A 17,108-nucleotide genomic window follows, 5' to 3' on the forward strand; every position below is an offset into this window, starting at 1 on the left:
CCTCATGAGTGGTTTCTAAACTCAGGGACCCCACCCCAGTTTTCTCCAGTCTGGACTCTGCCCCCTCTCCTCCACAGAAACAGCACTCCAGGCATGTCCCCAGCGGTCCGGTGGCTGACTCCAAGCTTCCAATGCAGGGGGCACGGGTTCAGTTCCTGGTCAGGGAACTAAGATCCAGCAGGCCGCATGGTGTGACCAAAAAGTAACTAAATAAAAATAAATTTAAAAGAAAAAAGGAACAGTACTCCATAAGATCACCCATGACCTTGCTTTCCAATCCTTAGGGTGGTCTTCCACACTCCTCTCTCTTCTCCTCTGGGAAATTCTGGGAGCCCAGTTGAATGGAAATTCTCTTGGCTTCGACTCTGTGACTTTTCGGTCATGATTTTCCTCAGGTTCTCTGCTGACTCCCTCTCACAGGCATTTGCCAGTGGCTCTTCCCTTGCCTGGCCTTGAAATGGTGGACTTTAGGCTCTCATTGCTTCTCAGCCTGTAGTCCCTCTCTGGGCAAATGGACCCATTTCTGCAGTTTTACAACCAATGTGCTAATTCATCCAAAATGTTGGCCTGCCTTTCAGACCTCTGTTCTGAGCTTATGCACATTCTCCACGTCTACCTGAGTATCACAAGGCACCTCAAACTCAGGATATCTGAAAACGGATCGTATGATATACTCCCTCCTCTTGCCCAGCACTTAAATGCGGCAGGACCCTATGGTCCCTGCCCACACCCACCCCCACCTCCCCATGTGCTCTGCTTGCCTTTTGCTGTGGAAAACTTTAGTCAGAGAATAAGCTTAATCAGAGATATGAGAAGTGCAGAGACAGAACAAAGGAGACCAAATAATAATGTAGTCATTAAGCACAGTCAAGGACCTTTAGCTCCTTTTCAAGGGCTATAGATAATATTCTGAGCCATAGCCTGTGAGCTGTCTTGTAGATACTGAAACCCCAGGTAGAAGAAGGTAACTACATGATGACCAGACTGTACCCATGACATTACATTAGCTGACACAACTCTGAGAACTGGCCTCAAAGAAATGGGAACAAATCAATCATAGAACTGAAGATTAACTGTACCTAAAACCACCAAGATGATGCTGGTCAGACTACCGATGACCAATTTAAAGACGGCTGTCAGAGCTGACTGTGCTGTGTTTCTGCACGTACCCCCCTCCACTTCTGCTATAAAAGATCTTGCCTTTGTACAGATGGCAGCCTTCCTCTGCCAGTTGCCAACATCTAAAATAAAGCAAACTTTCCTCTCCACCAGCCTGGCCTGTTTATTGGCTTTCAGTAACCACTCTTTCGGTAACAGCATCAGCCTCTCCCTCCATCTTCACAGGTCTCTCTGCCCAGCATCCCTCACCCGGGACCTGCATCAGCCTCCCCCTCCTCCCCTTCCTCCCCATGACAGCCAGTCTGCTCACATCCGTCCCAGCTCCGATCCTTCACTGGCTCCCTGGTGCTTAGCGGTTCCTGAGTGTGGCCGAGAAGGTTCCGAATGACTGGCTCTCCTGCCGGGCTTCTCCCATCCGCCCTCCGGCTGCAACGGGCCTCCTCTTTCCTTCCCAGGTCTCTGACAAGCCGAGCTCTCCGCCCCTTCTGATGGGAAGCCCCACTATTTTCTTTACGTTGCTTTCCTATTCATCCTCCAACTCTCAATTCACAGGCTGCTTCCTCAGGGACACTATTCTTGATCACAACTTAGGTAATAAATGGTAGAGAAAATGTTCAGGAAACTCTGAGTATTTATCACAAATAGCAGGACAGGTTTATTTATGCGATTAAAAAAATAATGTAATATCTATCTCTTCCAGCACATTGTTGTTCCAAAAGGGCCAGGGTCACATCTGTCTAAAACCTACCACTGATGCCCAGTGCCTCCCATATGGAAAGGGCATGCTAACGCTTGTTCAGTGACTATCTCAACTTCAATTATTTTAAGGCATTTTTCATGACCCTCCTCTTCCTCCACACTGCTTTTCAGAATAAGATGCCTGCAAATAATAATTACCCCTGGTGATCTTGATGACATCAGGTTTGCCTGAGTTGATCCCAAGGGGAGAGAACCTGGTAAGGAAAACTGGGTTCCACAAAGACGGTCCAGAGTAACCCAGCATTAAAAAGGCCAACACACCTCTTTCTTTAGGGTACGGGGCATACAGCACATGGAACCTTAGTTCCCTGACCAGGGATGGGACCCATACCCCCTGCTCTGGAAGCTTGGAGTCTTAACCACTGGACCACCAGGGAAGTCCCAGCCAGTGCATCTTGTCCATGATTTACAGCGAAGGGAATCCGCTTGTGAGCCGCACACTGCTGCTCACCATTCTCCTTTAGAGTATTCTTTCACTCACTCACTCGTTTATTCATTCATCCCACAAGATCGTGAATTCTAAAGTCTAGACACTGGGGCCACCACGTGAGAAGGACACTGATACGTGACGGACACACAACCGACCCAGCAAGCTGTACCTGAGAAGGAGCCCTGTGCGTGTGTCTGCAGGGGAGGAGATGCTTAGAAGAGGCCAAGAGATCCTGGGGATTCCTGCTGTGAGAGGCAGGTGACAGCCAGGAAAACACTCCAGGCAAAACTGGGAATACCCGCATGCTCCTCTAGGAGCTCCCGAAGTACCAACGGCCACTGCTGACACCTTAGGCTGCCAGGTGAGGAACAGGAAAAGGCTCCCACGACAGCGCCAGCACCACCAGCACCTCCCAGTCTACACACTCTCCTCGCCGGCTGTTCCTCGAGGCCTTCCAGTGAAGGCAGCGTCCCCCACCCTTGACCCTGCACATGTGCATAAATCAATTATCTCATGGGTCCTGGTTTTCCCTCTTGCTCCACACCTGACCTGAGGTGGGCAGGGGAGGCACCCGTGGTATGATGGGTTAGGGGTCAGCATTGTAGGGAGACAGGAGTGAGGCGAGGCTGGGAACTTCAAATAAGCTCTTAAGAAAAAAAACATATGATGGTTTAAACACTTGACTGCAGCATCCAGTTTTAAGTGATTTTGCATTGTCTAACACATATCCTTCTGGTATGAGAACTACTCAACCTCTTTATGAACGCCAAGCCTTGCCTGGAGTGTAGAACAGAAAGGTCAAATGACGGAGCTCTTCCATATCCTCAGAAAAGACAAGAAAGGGTCAGAAGGAGCAGGATTTTTAACACAGTGAAGCCAAAAAGAGGACTGGCATGTTGTGGTCTTCTCACTTTTCAGACAGATGCCAAAACCAACTGAAGGAGGATGGCTTAAACACTGAATGCTGCTGCAGCTGCTTCAGTCGTGTCTGACTCTGTGCGACCCCAGAGACGGCAGCCCACCAGGCTCCCCGTCCCTGGGATTCTCCAGGCAAGAACACTGGAGTGGGGTGCCATTGCCTTCTCCCAAACACTGAATACTGGGACCCAAAACATGAAAGTATGTTGAGAGAGAAAAACAGGACAAGTACATTAGCATTTCACATGATTTGCGTTTAGCCTGAAACAAGGCCCCAGGAAAGAGAATTTAGACTTAAAGTACAATATGTATTTTATTCAGCATATACTTAATTGCCAGGAATGAAGCTGCCACACACTTGTGACAACTGTTTTCTCTGTAAACCTCTGCCACAAAACCAGAAATCATTACAAACTCCACAAACCAAACTTCAATTAATTATTTTCATCAATTCTACAGTGAAGAGATTTGTGACATAATGCTTTCCAGGAAGAATAAAAAATATTCTACCTCTGAAAATGATTTGACAGTCAACGTAAAATTCTGAACCAAATAATTGTATTATTGTAGCTCACAAAGCAATTCAACAAAAAGTCTGTAAGGTGTCCAAACATTAAAAATATATTAACATAAAGTTATTTTTTCTTTATAGGGAATTGCCACACCATCTGGTCTGATTTACCCTGGTGTTTTGCCCAGTGTAATATCAGCTTTCTGAGAGCCATAAATTATTAGGTTATTCCAATGAAAAAATATGAGTGAAGAAAAAATATAGGTTGAAGAGGACATCCTGATTGTAAGTCTGAATACTCAGGAGAACACTAACATGGCAGAACAGCACAGCCTAAGTGAATCTGTGCGTGAAACTAGTTCACAGGTGTGCATGTGAGATGATGATGATGAAAAGCACAGGCTTACTGAGAGGACCAGGCAAAATAATAACGTGCGTAACAATATAGAAATAAATCTTCAGCACTGAGCATTACCTCTTTGTCAAGTGCTTCTGATTCTAATTAAGTTTGGGAAAAAAATAACCAGGCAACCCCTGCCTGACTGGGAAGCATGGACTATTAAAAGATGCTTTTAAATAGTAGGGAGATGAATGGGGGCACCCGAATGTGAACACGGCCATATTTTTCATCTCAACTCTGCTGCTGTATCTTCCAGCTGACCCCCTTCATACAGCATCACCTCAGCCTGTGCAAAGGGGCCAGATGGAGGTGTAGCTCCTAGGTTTCTAAAGGAAGCATGGTTTTGTAAAGTCTTATTTAGGCAACTTGGGTAAAGATCAAACAGCACACGAACACCGGGCTCACTCTGACACTCCAGCCGCACACCTCCTTCTGTTTAAAACCTACATCAACCAACTGGTAAAATTTTCAAAAGAATATCCTTACCCGAATGATTTCTTCAACACAGCTGTTGGTTTCTCCAGATCGACTCTCCTGCAAGCAAAGGGTAAAAAACATTAAGCCTGATAGAACAGTCTTATGGTTACAATGAAGAGATGGCACTGAATAGAGTTTGGACAGGGTGCCATGCCTCACAGGGGACGTACAGATGAACTCACTTCCTTAATGGGACAGCACCCATCATGGCTGAGACCACCCCCTTCCCCAGCTGCTGCACCACAGACAGGGCAGCCGGAGCGTCGCACACGCCCCAGAATTGCAGCATTGGATCCTCCAGCCACGTCAACTCTAAGCAGGGCAGCCTCCTTAGGGGCAGAGCACACAACTGGCAGGTGTGAGCTCCATGCACTTGGGGCTCCATCAAAGTGTGGAAGGAAAGGTGGCCTCTACCGCCAAGGTGCATCTAGTCCACCCACTGGATACGTGCAAGGGCCCTGCCAAAGGCCAAGCACGACTCTGGTAGTTGGATCACCCCCGGAGCCTAGATTTACAGGGTAATGGGCTGAAACCTGAAAAACCAAAAGGAGACACATCCTCCAAGGGCAGGCTGGGTGTCATGTCACCCACACTGCCCTGTGCTGAAGGCGCGGTACAGGCTCCAAGGAATGGGGACGTCAGGTCACGGCCGACTCTGGGGACCATTTTAAGTTTCAGAGATGCTGTGTGGTCCCTGCTGGTAACACACTCCCAGAGCACGGGAGGTGGTTTTGTGGGGACGTTTTGTGCTTCTACCACAAAGCAGCATTTGCAGTAGAAGTGCCAGCTGTGGTCTCAGTGAGACACTTCTCTGGCCTTTGATTCAGTGACATTGACCAGCACTCGGCGTGACCTCCCAGAATGAGGCTTTCTTCACAATGTCTTTCCCAAGCCCACCCTGTTCTCTTTCCTTCTCATGGTCCTCTCTCCCCGACGAATGCTGACTTGCATATTGCTGGTTTTCCTCGTTTGTTCCAAGTCATCCTTCAGAGGGCAGGTCAGCCGTGACTTGCTCAGGGTAGCATCCCTGGCCCTGGAATATTCAGCCATGCAGCATTTACTTCTTCTCCAGGGCACTCACCAGGATGGTAGTTTACTCAGCACTTACTCCTCTTCAGTGTGCTCACCATGATGGTGATTCACGGACCGACTCTGGAAAGATCTCTCCTCCCTCCAGGACACATACCCCGCCCACCTGGGGGCTCTGCGTCCTTCAGCACGTGCGTCACACAGCCTTAAGCATGTGCAGTGAACGGGTGTCTGTCAGGAAGGCGTGAATGAACCTACTTCCTGCCGTTCCCAGGAATGGGAACGCTGACCACAACCCACTCGAGGACTTTCCAGTACTACAAAGGTTCTGCCAAAGTGTGCACCTTCAAATCCCAGACCTCCCTGTGTGCCCCCCACTTTCTCTTCCTGGTGGTGGAGTATTTTATCAGAAATATTCCACACTTCACACTAGGTAAGGAGCATGGGTGTATGAACGTATGTGAGGCTTGAAAAGGGCCTATACATGATTGAGATTTTTCCAACCCAGATATGGAAGATTTGTCCAAGGCTCCCAACTGAGGCGCAGAAGGCTTACATGACTTGCCCTCAGGCCACAGAACAGCAGGGCCTGGACCAGGAAACAGGACTCCTAATCCTCAGCTGTGTACGTTTTGTCTTCCAGATGTTTTCCCCAATCCCAAAGGCTGTGCTATATCCATTCTCAAACCTGAGCTCACTTGTTTGGCAAAGGTATTTCATCAGCATGGTTTCTAGGAGTTTTCTACAGCTTGCACACTTTTTTTAAAAAAAAACTGTGGTAAGGTAAAATAAACATAAAATAAACGACTTTAACCATTTTAAGTATATATGGCCTTTAACCATTGTAAGTATATAAGGCCTTTACTGGCCTTAAATGCATTCACAATGTCACGTCTAATTGTAGAACATTTCTGTCACCCTGAATGGAGGCCCCATGCCCCTTAAGCAGGAACTCTTCATTCCCCCTCTCCCCAGCCCCTGGTAACCACTAATCTTTTTACTTTCTCTCACTATAGATTTTTCTATTCTAGATATTTCATATAAATGAATTCTGCATTACGTGACCTTTTGTGTCTGGGTGGTGTGTTTCACTTAGAATAATGTTTTCAAGGTTCACGTTGTAGCTTATGTCAGTACTTCATTCCTTTTTGTGGCTAAATAATATTCCACTATATTTGAATATTATCACATTTAATTTATCTATTCATCAGCTGATGGACATTTTGGTTTTTCTACTTTGACTACTGTGATAGCACTTCTATAAACATCTATGCACAAGTTTTTGGTTGAATGCCTGTTTTCGCTTCCTTTGGGTTATAGACATAGGAGTTGAGTTGGTGGGTCATATGGCCATTCTATGCTTAGCTTTCTGAGGAGCTGCCACAGTGTTTTCCATAACAGCTATGACATTTTGCATTCCTACCAGCAATGTGTGGAGGTTCTAATTTTTCCACATCTTTACCAAACACTTGCAATTTTCTGGTTTTGTTTTGGATAATAGCCATTCTACTGGGTTGAAATGGTAACTTATTGATGTTTTAATATGTATTTTCCTAAGGATTAAAGACGTTGAACATGTTTTCATGTGAACATTGGCCGTTGTGTATCTTTGGAGAAATGGCTTTTTCCCAGTTTTTCATTGGGTTGTTTTTTTATTGTTTGGTTGTAGAGTTCTTGATATATTTTGGATAAAGACCCTTATCAGATATAAGATTTGCATATGTTTTCACCCATTCTGTGGGTTGTATTTTTACTCTCTTCATAATGTGCATGGATGCACAAAATTTTTAATTTTGATGAAGTCCAATTTACCTATTTTTTTTCTTTATTGCTTCTCTGTTGAGGTTATTTCTAAGAAACTATAGCCAAATCCAAGGTTATGAAGATTTACCTATGTGTTCTTCCAAGAGTCTTACAGTTTTCGTTTTTATATTTAGGACTTTAATCCAATAGTTTGATAACTTTTAGGTGATGTTTATTTCCTTACAAATTATTTGCTAAGTTTTAGTTAAAATAGGAACACTATTTTAGTTAAGATAGGAACACTATCTTGGTATACATGGTTTCTTTCTAGTCTCATCATTAAGAGATCAACAACAAAATGTGTAAAGCACAACTGTTGGTAACAGAGCATTAACATAATCTACATGTCTATCCCTGTAAAAAGCAGTGTTAAATATCAAGATAAGGTTAGAAGACCCAATGCTTTCACTAATATCTCATTCCTCTTTCCTATATTCATCCCTTCTGTTTTCTCAAAAGTTCTATTTTGGCAAAACACATTGACTACACCCCACAACTTCCATTTCCAGGGCCTTATCCCAGGACTGCTCTGGAAATGTCACCATCCTGATACTTCAGTCAAATTAGATCAGAGAGTTCTTTTTGAAACTGACTCAAACCCTATGTTCTTTTCAGGGCAGCCAGAGGCAACCATTACAAAGGCCTCAATGGTCCTTTGAACAATGATCTCTTTTGGAGTTCAGGTGAGAATGAATGGGTGAATTGGAAAACGTATCTTCGGACCCATCAACCACTCCTCTTATCCCACTTCCAAATTCCAACCCTAAATTCTCAATGTATTTGTTATTTTCCACCTTAAAAACAAACAGCCAAGGAAAACGTGACTTCACAGTCTCCGGGTGGACTCACCCAGGCACACAACTTATTACAAAAACTCTTTATATGTTTGGTTCCTTAAAGTTAAGCTTACCCTGAATACCACACTTCAATTTCATTTGAAGTGATTTATGTCGATGACAGGTTCCTCTTAGTATCTCACCTCATGATCCTATGTTTCCACTACCTTCTCTGAAAATAGAACACTCGGAGAGGGAAACAGCACAGAGGCCTTGTTAAACACTTCCCTTTTCAATGTAGATGAAGGATGTAGGGTTATTACATTCGGTCATCTCAGTGGGAACTCCAACCGTGAGCTCTGAGGGTCTGGCCAGACATCAGGTCCTTCCTTCCTGGGAGGGCCCCTCACCCAGCTGAGAAGGTGCCGGGAATGAGGCCAGAACACAGGCCTTCCACAACAGTCTCAGGGAGTCCTGCCTTTAAATTACAGGGCTGAGGGGCTTTGGCGAGGAACACTTTGGGCTTTTACCGGAACATCTCTGACTCTGGGGGTTCCCAAAGGAAGACACCACTTCGGGTTCGAATTTCTCAGATCCTATGTTGTTTGGAGTGGATCCATGAGGCACGATATTGTAGACAGTTTGAAACGGAGGGAACCTTAGTGCTCATTTTACCCAATTGGATGACTTCAACAGATGAAGAAACTGTGACCCAAAGAAGTAGAGAGTCTTGTCCAAAATCATTTTTGGCAGCAAGGGACAGTCAAGGTAGAACCTACACATACCTGTTCAACACCGGCTCAGTGAATTTTACTACCTCATGCAATCTCTCCAAGCTCAACCTCTAGAACTGACTCAACTTGAGGTCACTGTCATGCTTACTGAATAGAAATGCAAGAATCTGGACAGTATTTAGGTAAATTTCCTCCTTTCTTCCCACGCTGCAAATCATCCAGTTCTTAGTCACTCTGGATCTTACTCATTAACCTCAAACATCACATGGATAAATCAAAAGTGGAAGAGACAGGAGAGGAAGTGGAGAAAAAGAGTTAATACAACCATTTATTTCTTCTGTGACATTAACACATCAGAGACAAGAATTTGTGCCCTCAGAAACTGGAGGACAGAATTCTACTTCACCTTTTCCAAATCTACAAAGGGGATGGGTATGTAGGGTTGGAATGGGTTAGGCATGGGGGTTAGGGAGATCGGGGGGCCTTTTACCTGCTTTCTTTCTCAAAGTCTTTCTCAAATATGGTTTCAGCTGCAGTTGTACATTTTGATTATACTTACATTTTTAAAACTTTCAGTGTTTATGAACAAGATTAAAACATGCATGTAATTTACATCTCCAAATTTTTGTTTACATTTTTCGCAATAAAGTCATTGCTTTCCTTGGAAAGGTACCCCCTGAGAAGGAGGGCTGCACAATGAAAATTTGAATTACTCTGTATTTTGTGAGGGTTTGGAGCTGTTGCTTCACACTGGGTTGCTGAGCTGTCGCTCCCTATTTACTCTGACTTTGATGAACCCACGCCATTTCCCTATCATTACATTTTGAAATCTGTCATAACAGCCTCACCTCACTGAACCTCCAACTAAACTTCAATTAAAAGCGAGCAACCCCAGCTGATTCTTCTTCTCGACAGTGTTGTCGATCACGTTCCTTTTTCACAGAACTGCTTTCCTCAAATCTTTCCCGCTTGGAAATACACACCACACACTGTCAGCACAACGTGAGAGCGGAGCTGCGGGTAAGGAGCGCTTCAGCAATATCCAGGAGCATCCTATTTCCGAGAGCCTAAGCCCCTAATTACCATGCCAGGCACACAGGCCTGGAAGAAGCAAGCCGCGCTTAAGGAGAAAAGGCTGGAGCCAATCAGTGGGAAATGGCATTTCACTACGGAGGAGTGAAGCTGTACGCATCCTATTTTCAAAAATAGTTTAACTCTTCATCAGACGCATGGAAGGAGGAACTTTCATTCTGAAATAACACTGTTTTAAAGTCACAGTACCTCTGTCTGCAAGCACTCAAAAGGTCCTCACTCAGGACCTGTTTGTCACATGCAGAGTCTTAAAAACTTCTACAAAAGTATTCTTAAATGTCTTACTATTTTTTTCAGAGCATCATTTTGCATATATTTTATTTTGTTAATGTTTTTTTAATGGTGATAAAAGTCACATAATATAAAACCTACTATTTTAACCACATTTAACTGTACAGTTCAGTGGCACTGAGTATATTCACAGCTATGCAACTCTCACCCCCATACACCTCCTGAATTCTTCACCTTCCTAAAATGTAACTCTGTCTCCGTTAAACACCAGCTCTGCTTGGCATCTAACAATGTACCTTCTGACTATGAATTTGACTATTCTACATACCTTGTAGAAGACTAATCAAACTTGATTCAGAGGGAAACTGAGATACAAAGAAAGGAGGTGTCTCGTCAATGCTACCAAAAGCAGTGACTGAGGATCTGAGCTTGGCTTCAGGGGTGTTCAGGTTCCCACATCCACGTGAAGCCCCTTCCTCTGACTGTATCCCTGGCCAGTCTCATCCGAGGACAGAGCCACCTGAGGCCAGGAGTCAGCCAGCCGTGCTCTCCTCAGCAGGTTTTACATGAGACCTAGCACCTCCCCTTTCAGGCTGCCCTCTGCTCCCAGTCACCCCCGGGGAAGGCTGGCCTCATCTCTCTCGCATGTCCCTCCTGATTTCCCGGATGTGCTCAGCAGATCTGTTCACCTCTTTTTCTGCTGCTCACATCCCCATCTTCCTCTCAGAACTACTGTCACCACCATCACTGAGACATTGACACATCAAGGGGAAAAAGAAAACACAGAACAATAAAAAGAGAAAGCTGTATCTCAAGAATAAAAACAAAATGGCAGCAGATGGTAGCAGTATTATTTTCAACTAAAGGACAGTTCATAAGAAAAACACTGAATTGGAGGGCACAACACAGAATGAGGAAAAAATAGAGCATCAAAATAAGGTGTGTCAAGAAAAAGAAGAAAGAGGATCAAAATCAGGCATGCCAAGAAAAAGAAAATAGAGTTCTTAAGGTTGGATGTCTCTAATCCACTTCTGCTTTTCCTAATAGACAAAGGATACCAAAAAGAAGACCCCAACCATATAAGGGGGATAGAGAATTTGAGAATAAAATTAAACAAGGCTAAACTGAGAGATACAATGAACCTAGACAGTTATGAGGAAACCCCAATGCTTCAAGTATACGTGAGACGGCTACTGAAGTGATCACACGGTGAGCTACAAAAGAGCATCAGAAAATTCCTAAAAGCAGTTGTTTTATAGTCCAGACTCCATAGTCACAAGTTATCAAAACAATTAAGCTATGAATTAAAACAGTAGACATAAAAATCTCCTAGAATTTTTGGAATAAAACAAACACCACATAACTATAAATAAATCTTCACATTTACAGGAAAATAAAATTATAATATGGCAAAGCAAAATAATGGGATATTATTAGAGCTAAATTCATACACTAAAAGCTTTCATTCTTTTTTAAAATAAAATGTATGTGCTAAGCAATCAATTACAAATTTAAAATCAAGGAGACATACAAAAGGAAACTAACAAATAGAGAAAACCAATGAAATATTTATAAAACAAAAGTCATAATTTATAAAGCAAAAATATAATTTCTTAAAACAAAAACACATTGCTCAAAACAATAATAGAAAGTCACTTAAAAATCTGTTCAATAAAAAAAGTCCAAATAAACATAATGTGTTATAAGAAGGGGATAAAATATATGGAAGGGCTTGTAATCATAAGAAAGCATTGATGTTAACATTAATATAGAAAATAATACTAATAAAGTTTGATGAAGTTGGTAACTTTCTGGGAAAAAAGCTGATATAAGAAATAAAGAAAAATGAGATTAGGCCTATAAATCTGAGAATGCAGATTAAATTAAAAATTATCTTCAAGTAAGGCTTTAAGCCAAATAGTTTTAAAGTGAAGGGCTTTAAACTTTCAAGGAAGAACTAATTTCCACATGTTTATTCTTCCAAAGTAGAAGGTAATGGAAAGCTATGTGATTTATTTTATTAAATTAGTATGAAGACCTCACATAAGAAAATAAATCAATCCTCCTCCGAAAATCCGTGTAAAATCCTTAAGGGATTATTTGTAAATATGATTCAATAAAATATTTTAAGAATTAGTGGAAACTTAGTGGGCTCTGTCCCAGGAATGCAAAAATAGTACAATCCTAGGGCCCCTTTAAGTAACGTATCACTAGGGAAAACACGCAGAACTGTGATCATCTCGGGCTTTTTTCCTGACCTCAGAAGATTCTTTGATCATATATCTAGAAAAGTCCAAAAGAGTCCACTGTTACTATTATTTTAAAGGGAGGTTTCAAAGTGGTTGGCTATTAACAGTCAATGCTCAATAGCTCTTCTGTGCAGCAGCAATACACACTTAAAAAATATGAAAAAGATCCCACCTACACTATCAAGAAAAATAAATGCGGAATAACCTTAACAAGACATGTTGAAGATCTGTAAGAAAAAATCTTGAGAATTCTACTGAAAGATGAAATGCCTGAAAGAGACCGCTCCTAGCTTCTCCAACACCTTCCAACTCTATCATACAATACAAAGCTAAATAAATGTATTAATTAGGAGAAACTGCAAACTGTATTATCTAAAAAAAAAAAAAAAGGAGGTGAATGTCATGTAACAGAAAACCAACCATTTTTAAAGTGTACAATTTAGTGGCCTTTTATATATTCACAGTGTTGTGAGTCATAGTCACCCTATTTAGTTTCAAATGTTTTCATCATCCCAAAGTGAAACACTGCACCCATTAAGCAGTTTCTTCTCACTCCCCTTCATGCTAACTTTTTATGATTTTAGTATAGTAATAAATACCATCCTGAATTGAAAAGAACAAAATGAGAAAAATGTTGTCGAGTGTCATTTACTTGTATTAGTAGATTTTATGGTGGATATGTCATCTCTTATTTATGTGTTTATGACCAGTTTCTGGCAGAGTTCTTGGCACAACAGAGTAAGCACTTGAAGATGTTTGTTGAATGAATAATAAATGGCCAATATACAAAAAAAATTAAAAGACTATTAAAAAATTAAAGTCTTACACTTTAGTATGATTGGTCATCTATATTACAATGTCTTCACTTTAATGAAATTAAAAAAAAAAAACACAGAATTACCTTAAAGACAAACTCTTAAAATAGCAGCATTTATATACTTTATTAAAATTAAGCATATACCCATTAATAGAGAAATCATTAACAAGTCATTTGGCTTCCCTAATCTCCACATTTGTATCTGTAAATTAGGGAACAAGTATTAGCCTTCTATTAACAGGCAATGTTGTTAAAGAGTTAATAATCGATTTTTTCAGTCCGATTCCCAGCCATAGGACAAGATCTTTCAATCATGTTGCTATTTTTATAATGAGAATTAGTGATCTCAATGAGCGCTTGTAGTTAAAAATGCATTTGGTTTCCAGGAAGTTAAGTGGTCTGTCACTGCACTGACCTTGTCAAATCTCTACTGATGGCACAAAGAGATTAAAACCAGAGACAGTGGCTTTACATCCTGATCACTAATTGATATTGAGTGCTCTTCCAGGGGGCCATGTCTCAGTACAGAGCCCTGTGCTGTCTACCAGGGCCAGCCTCCACACTGTCCTGTCATAACTGGGTACAGAATTCATACACAGGAATAATGCACACGCGAGTCCCGCCTGTAGCCTGAAACTGACAAGACCACTTCAGGACTGTTCTTTGCTCTGTCTTTTCTCATCTACAACTGTGTGGTCACTACTTTTAGTGAGAGGAAGACCACACAGGCTCAGGTTAAGAGTGACAAGGCTGAAGGTATTTAACCCTCCCATGTCAGGCATTCTTCAGTGGGACTTCTAAATGCACCATTTCCTTTTTAATCCTGACTCTCATCCAGCATTCCATCTATATATTGTTGACTGCTGAATAACATGGGTTTGAACCATCTACCGGCCTATTTTTTCCAATAAATATAATAACTGTGTTTTCATTTTACATATCTTTAAGTGAGCTAAAGGTAGGCGAAAGTGTGTGTTTAGAGAGAGATCACAAGATGTGGAATTCAAAGAACCCAGAGCCGAGTCCTGATTCTATCCCCACTGTTTCCTGTCCTTGGGTGATTCATTCATCAATTCATTTGTTTCAGAGGCAGAGATAGCAGTAAGTGAATTCTGGAATGTTCAAGGGTCAATTGTAATCTAATAACACATGTTATTTGTAGGTAGCAGAAGGCTTACTAATAGGGCAGTCCTATAATCTATCCTTTTTTCCCCCTTAAATAATGGAATGAAATGTACAAGAAAAAACATTTGATTACTGTGTACAGTGAGAACATGGTTTTCGTTTCTAATCATGAAATTCTGAACACAGAAGCCTATAAGATGGAGAGAGTAATCCAGAGGGCCTGAAGAAATTAACCGATTAAGGAGATTTAGGGCTGCTCTGATTTGTGTCCCGTGGTAAGACGGATAATCAATTCTCTTTTAGCCCTGAAATGAAATGACTATTGGAAATGGTAAAAGTGGGGCTAAGTATTTGGCAAAATTCTATGTGACACAGTCTATTAATTTTACCTAACATTTTGCTAAGAGAAATAGAGATTCACAAACAACTCTTAACTCATTACAGACCAGGGGAATTTTGCAGAAACGTGACACCTGTGGCTGGCAATTTGTATTCTGGCCAGTCAAAAATTAATTCTGTTACTTCATTAATGGTTTGCCAGACATCACATTCAATAGTTACACCTGATGCACCCACAAAGTCTTCTCCAGCATGGTGAGTTTCATTTTGACTTTCCATACCAGAATCAGTCACTAAGGTTTTTTGTCTTTTTGGTGGTCTAATACTTACATCATCTGAATCAGAACTATATTCTGAAGAACGATCATCTTCTGAGACACTAGTACATATGTTGCTTGGATAGCCAGACAAAGTATCTGCATAAATTCACTGAAAAATTCTTCTTCACTCAAAATCTTGCAATGCATCATCTTTGAAATTTTTACAGTAATAAACTTGTGTTTATAATACACACAAGGTTGGAACAAAAATCGAATGGAGCAAAATGTAAATAATAATGACAATCAGAGTTGTATAATGAACCTTTCATCCATTTTAAGCTTTAACAATGTTGCAAGGCGTTGTTAATTGTATCACTCTTTAAGAATGGATTGATACGTCTCTGGTCAATAATGTGTAATATATTAAAGTCCCTCATGAGTTTTTCTCTTCATTTTCATTTCACTTTTCCAAAAAGGTTTCATGTCATCTGGCCCTCAGAACAGGGTTCATCCTGTGCATACACTTAACATAAACTCTTTCTATGTATGCCCTTGGAGGAGATATGCTATAGATATGTGCTGAATTAAGATATCCAGTTGAAATCAGCTGGGATAGAGCAGAAGATTTACCTGCCAGGTGGAAGCAGGTAACCTTGGAGAACATGAGTAAGAGATCAGTATGCATTTTGATTGGCTGGTGAGAACTTTTTACTACTACGAAGTTTTCTATCCTTAAATTCTATTCTGTAAATCTATCTACAATGCCATGCTCCTGCTGTTTAGGCACTAAGTTGTGTCTGACTCTTTGAACCCCATGGACGGTAGCCCGCCATGCTCCTCTGTCCATGGGATTCTCCAGGCAAGAATACTGGAGTGGGTTGCCATTCCCTTCTCCAGGGGATCTTCACAACCCAGGGATCGAACCCATGTCTCCTGTTTGGCAGGCAGATTCTTTACCACTGAGCCACCTGGGAGGCACCCTACAATGCTATACTTAAAGATTTTCTTCTTTTTTTTTTCATTTATGCATATTTAACAGCATTTTCATTCTTTCTGTTAAGCCATCCTTTTAAAAAAATTTATTATATTTTAATTTTATTATTTATTTATTTGGCTGTGCTGCGTCTGAGTTGTGCCATGTGGGATCTAGTTCCCTGGCCAGGGACGGAATCCTGCATTGGGATCGTGGAGTCTTAGCCACTGGGCCACCAGGAAAGTCCCAGCATTTTCATATTTGAGTCTGCTGATGTAGTTTTACTGTTCATCTTGGAACATATTTGCAGGCTATTGCAACCTAACAGTCACAGTAGGTTTTATCTTTTCCCTTCCACTGCCATAAAATGCTCAGTTACTTCAAAACCTGTGTGTGTCACAGGGTAAGGCAGAGTGAGTCCACTGGCCTGGGGAACCAGCGGTGCCTGGGGCTGAACCTGGATATGAGTCCAAAACGTTTTCCCTTTCCTCCACCAGGGCAGGTCTCAGAAGGCCCCTGGCAGTGCCTGATGACCACTGGATTTCCATGTGAAATATGACCAGACAAAGAAAGCCATCTTCTGGTGACCCTCGCTGGGCAACTACAGAAGACGAGAGGCACATCAGCTCCTGTGCCCCTACAATGCGGGGAGGAGAGCTGGACTGTTCGCCATCCCTAGTCTAAGGCCTCTGCGGGGCCCAATGAGAGGACAAACTCTCCATCTTCATTCCCTCACTGGGTCACAAAACCCCATGGAGTGATAAGCTGAACGGAGAAAAACAGCGCTTCCCTGACGGCTTAGTGGTAAAGAATCTGCCTGCCAACACAGGAGACACGGGTTTGATTCCTGATCTGGGAAGATCCCACATGCTGCGGAGCAGCTGAGCCCGTGAGCCACAGCTACTGAGCCCGTGCTCTAGAGCCTGTGCTCTGCAACAAGAGAAACCGCTGCAGTGAGAAGCCGGTGCACTGCTACCAGGGAGTAGCCCCCGCCTGCCATAACAAGAGAAAAGCCTACCCAGCAGCCAGCAACGAAGACCCAGCACAGCCAAAAATAGATGAATAA

General features: G+C 42.3%; 1 protein-coding gene across 6 annotated transcripts in view; it reads right to left on the reverse strand.

Annotated features, from left to right (window-relative positions):
• The window catches only part of AFF3 (ALF transcription elongation factor 3), a 635,458-nt gene that overhangs the window by 310,684 nt on the left and 307,666 nt on the right, over positions 1-17,108 (reverse strand). For all 6 annotated transcript variants that reach the window (XM_061431670.1, XM_061431669.1, XM_061431668.1 and 3 more), the window contains one exon: positions 4,624-4,671. In XM_061431670.1, coding sequence (XP_061287654.1) covers positions 4,624-4,671 — 48 coding nt within the window. The remainder of the gene's footprint in view (positions 1-4,623; positions 4,672-17,108) is intronic.

This window comes from Bos javanicus, chromosome 11, assembly GCF_032452875.1.
Source record: "Bos javanicus breed banteng chromosome 11, ARS-OSU_banteng_1.0, whole genome shotgun sequence".
Classification (NCBI taxonomy): Eukaryota; Metazoa; Chordata; class Mammalia; order Artiodactyla; family Bovidae; genus Bos; species Bos javanicus.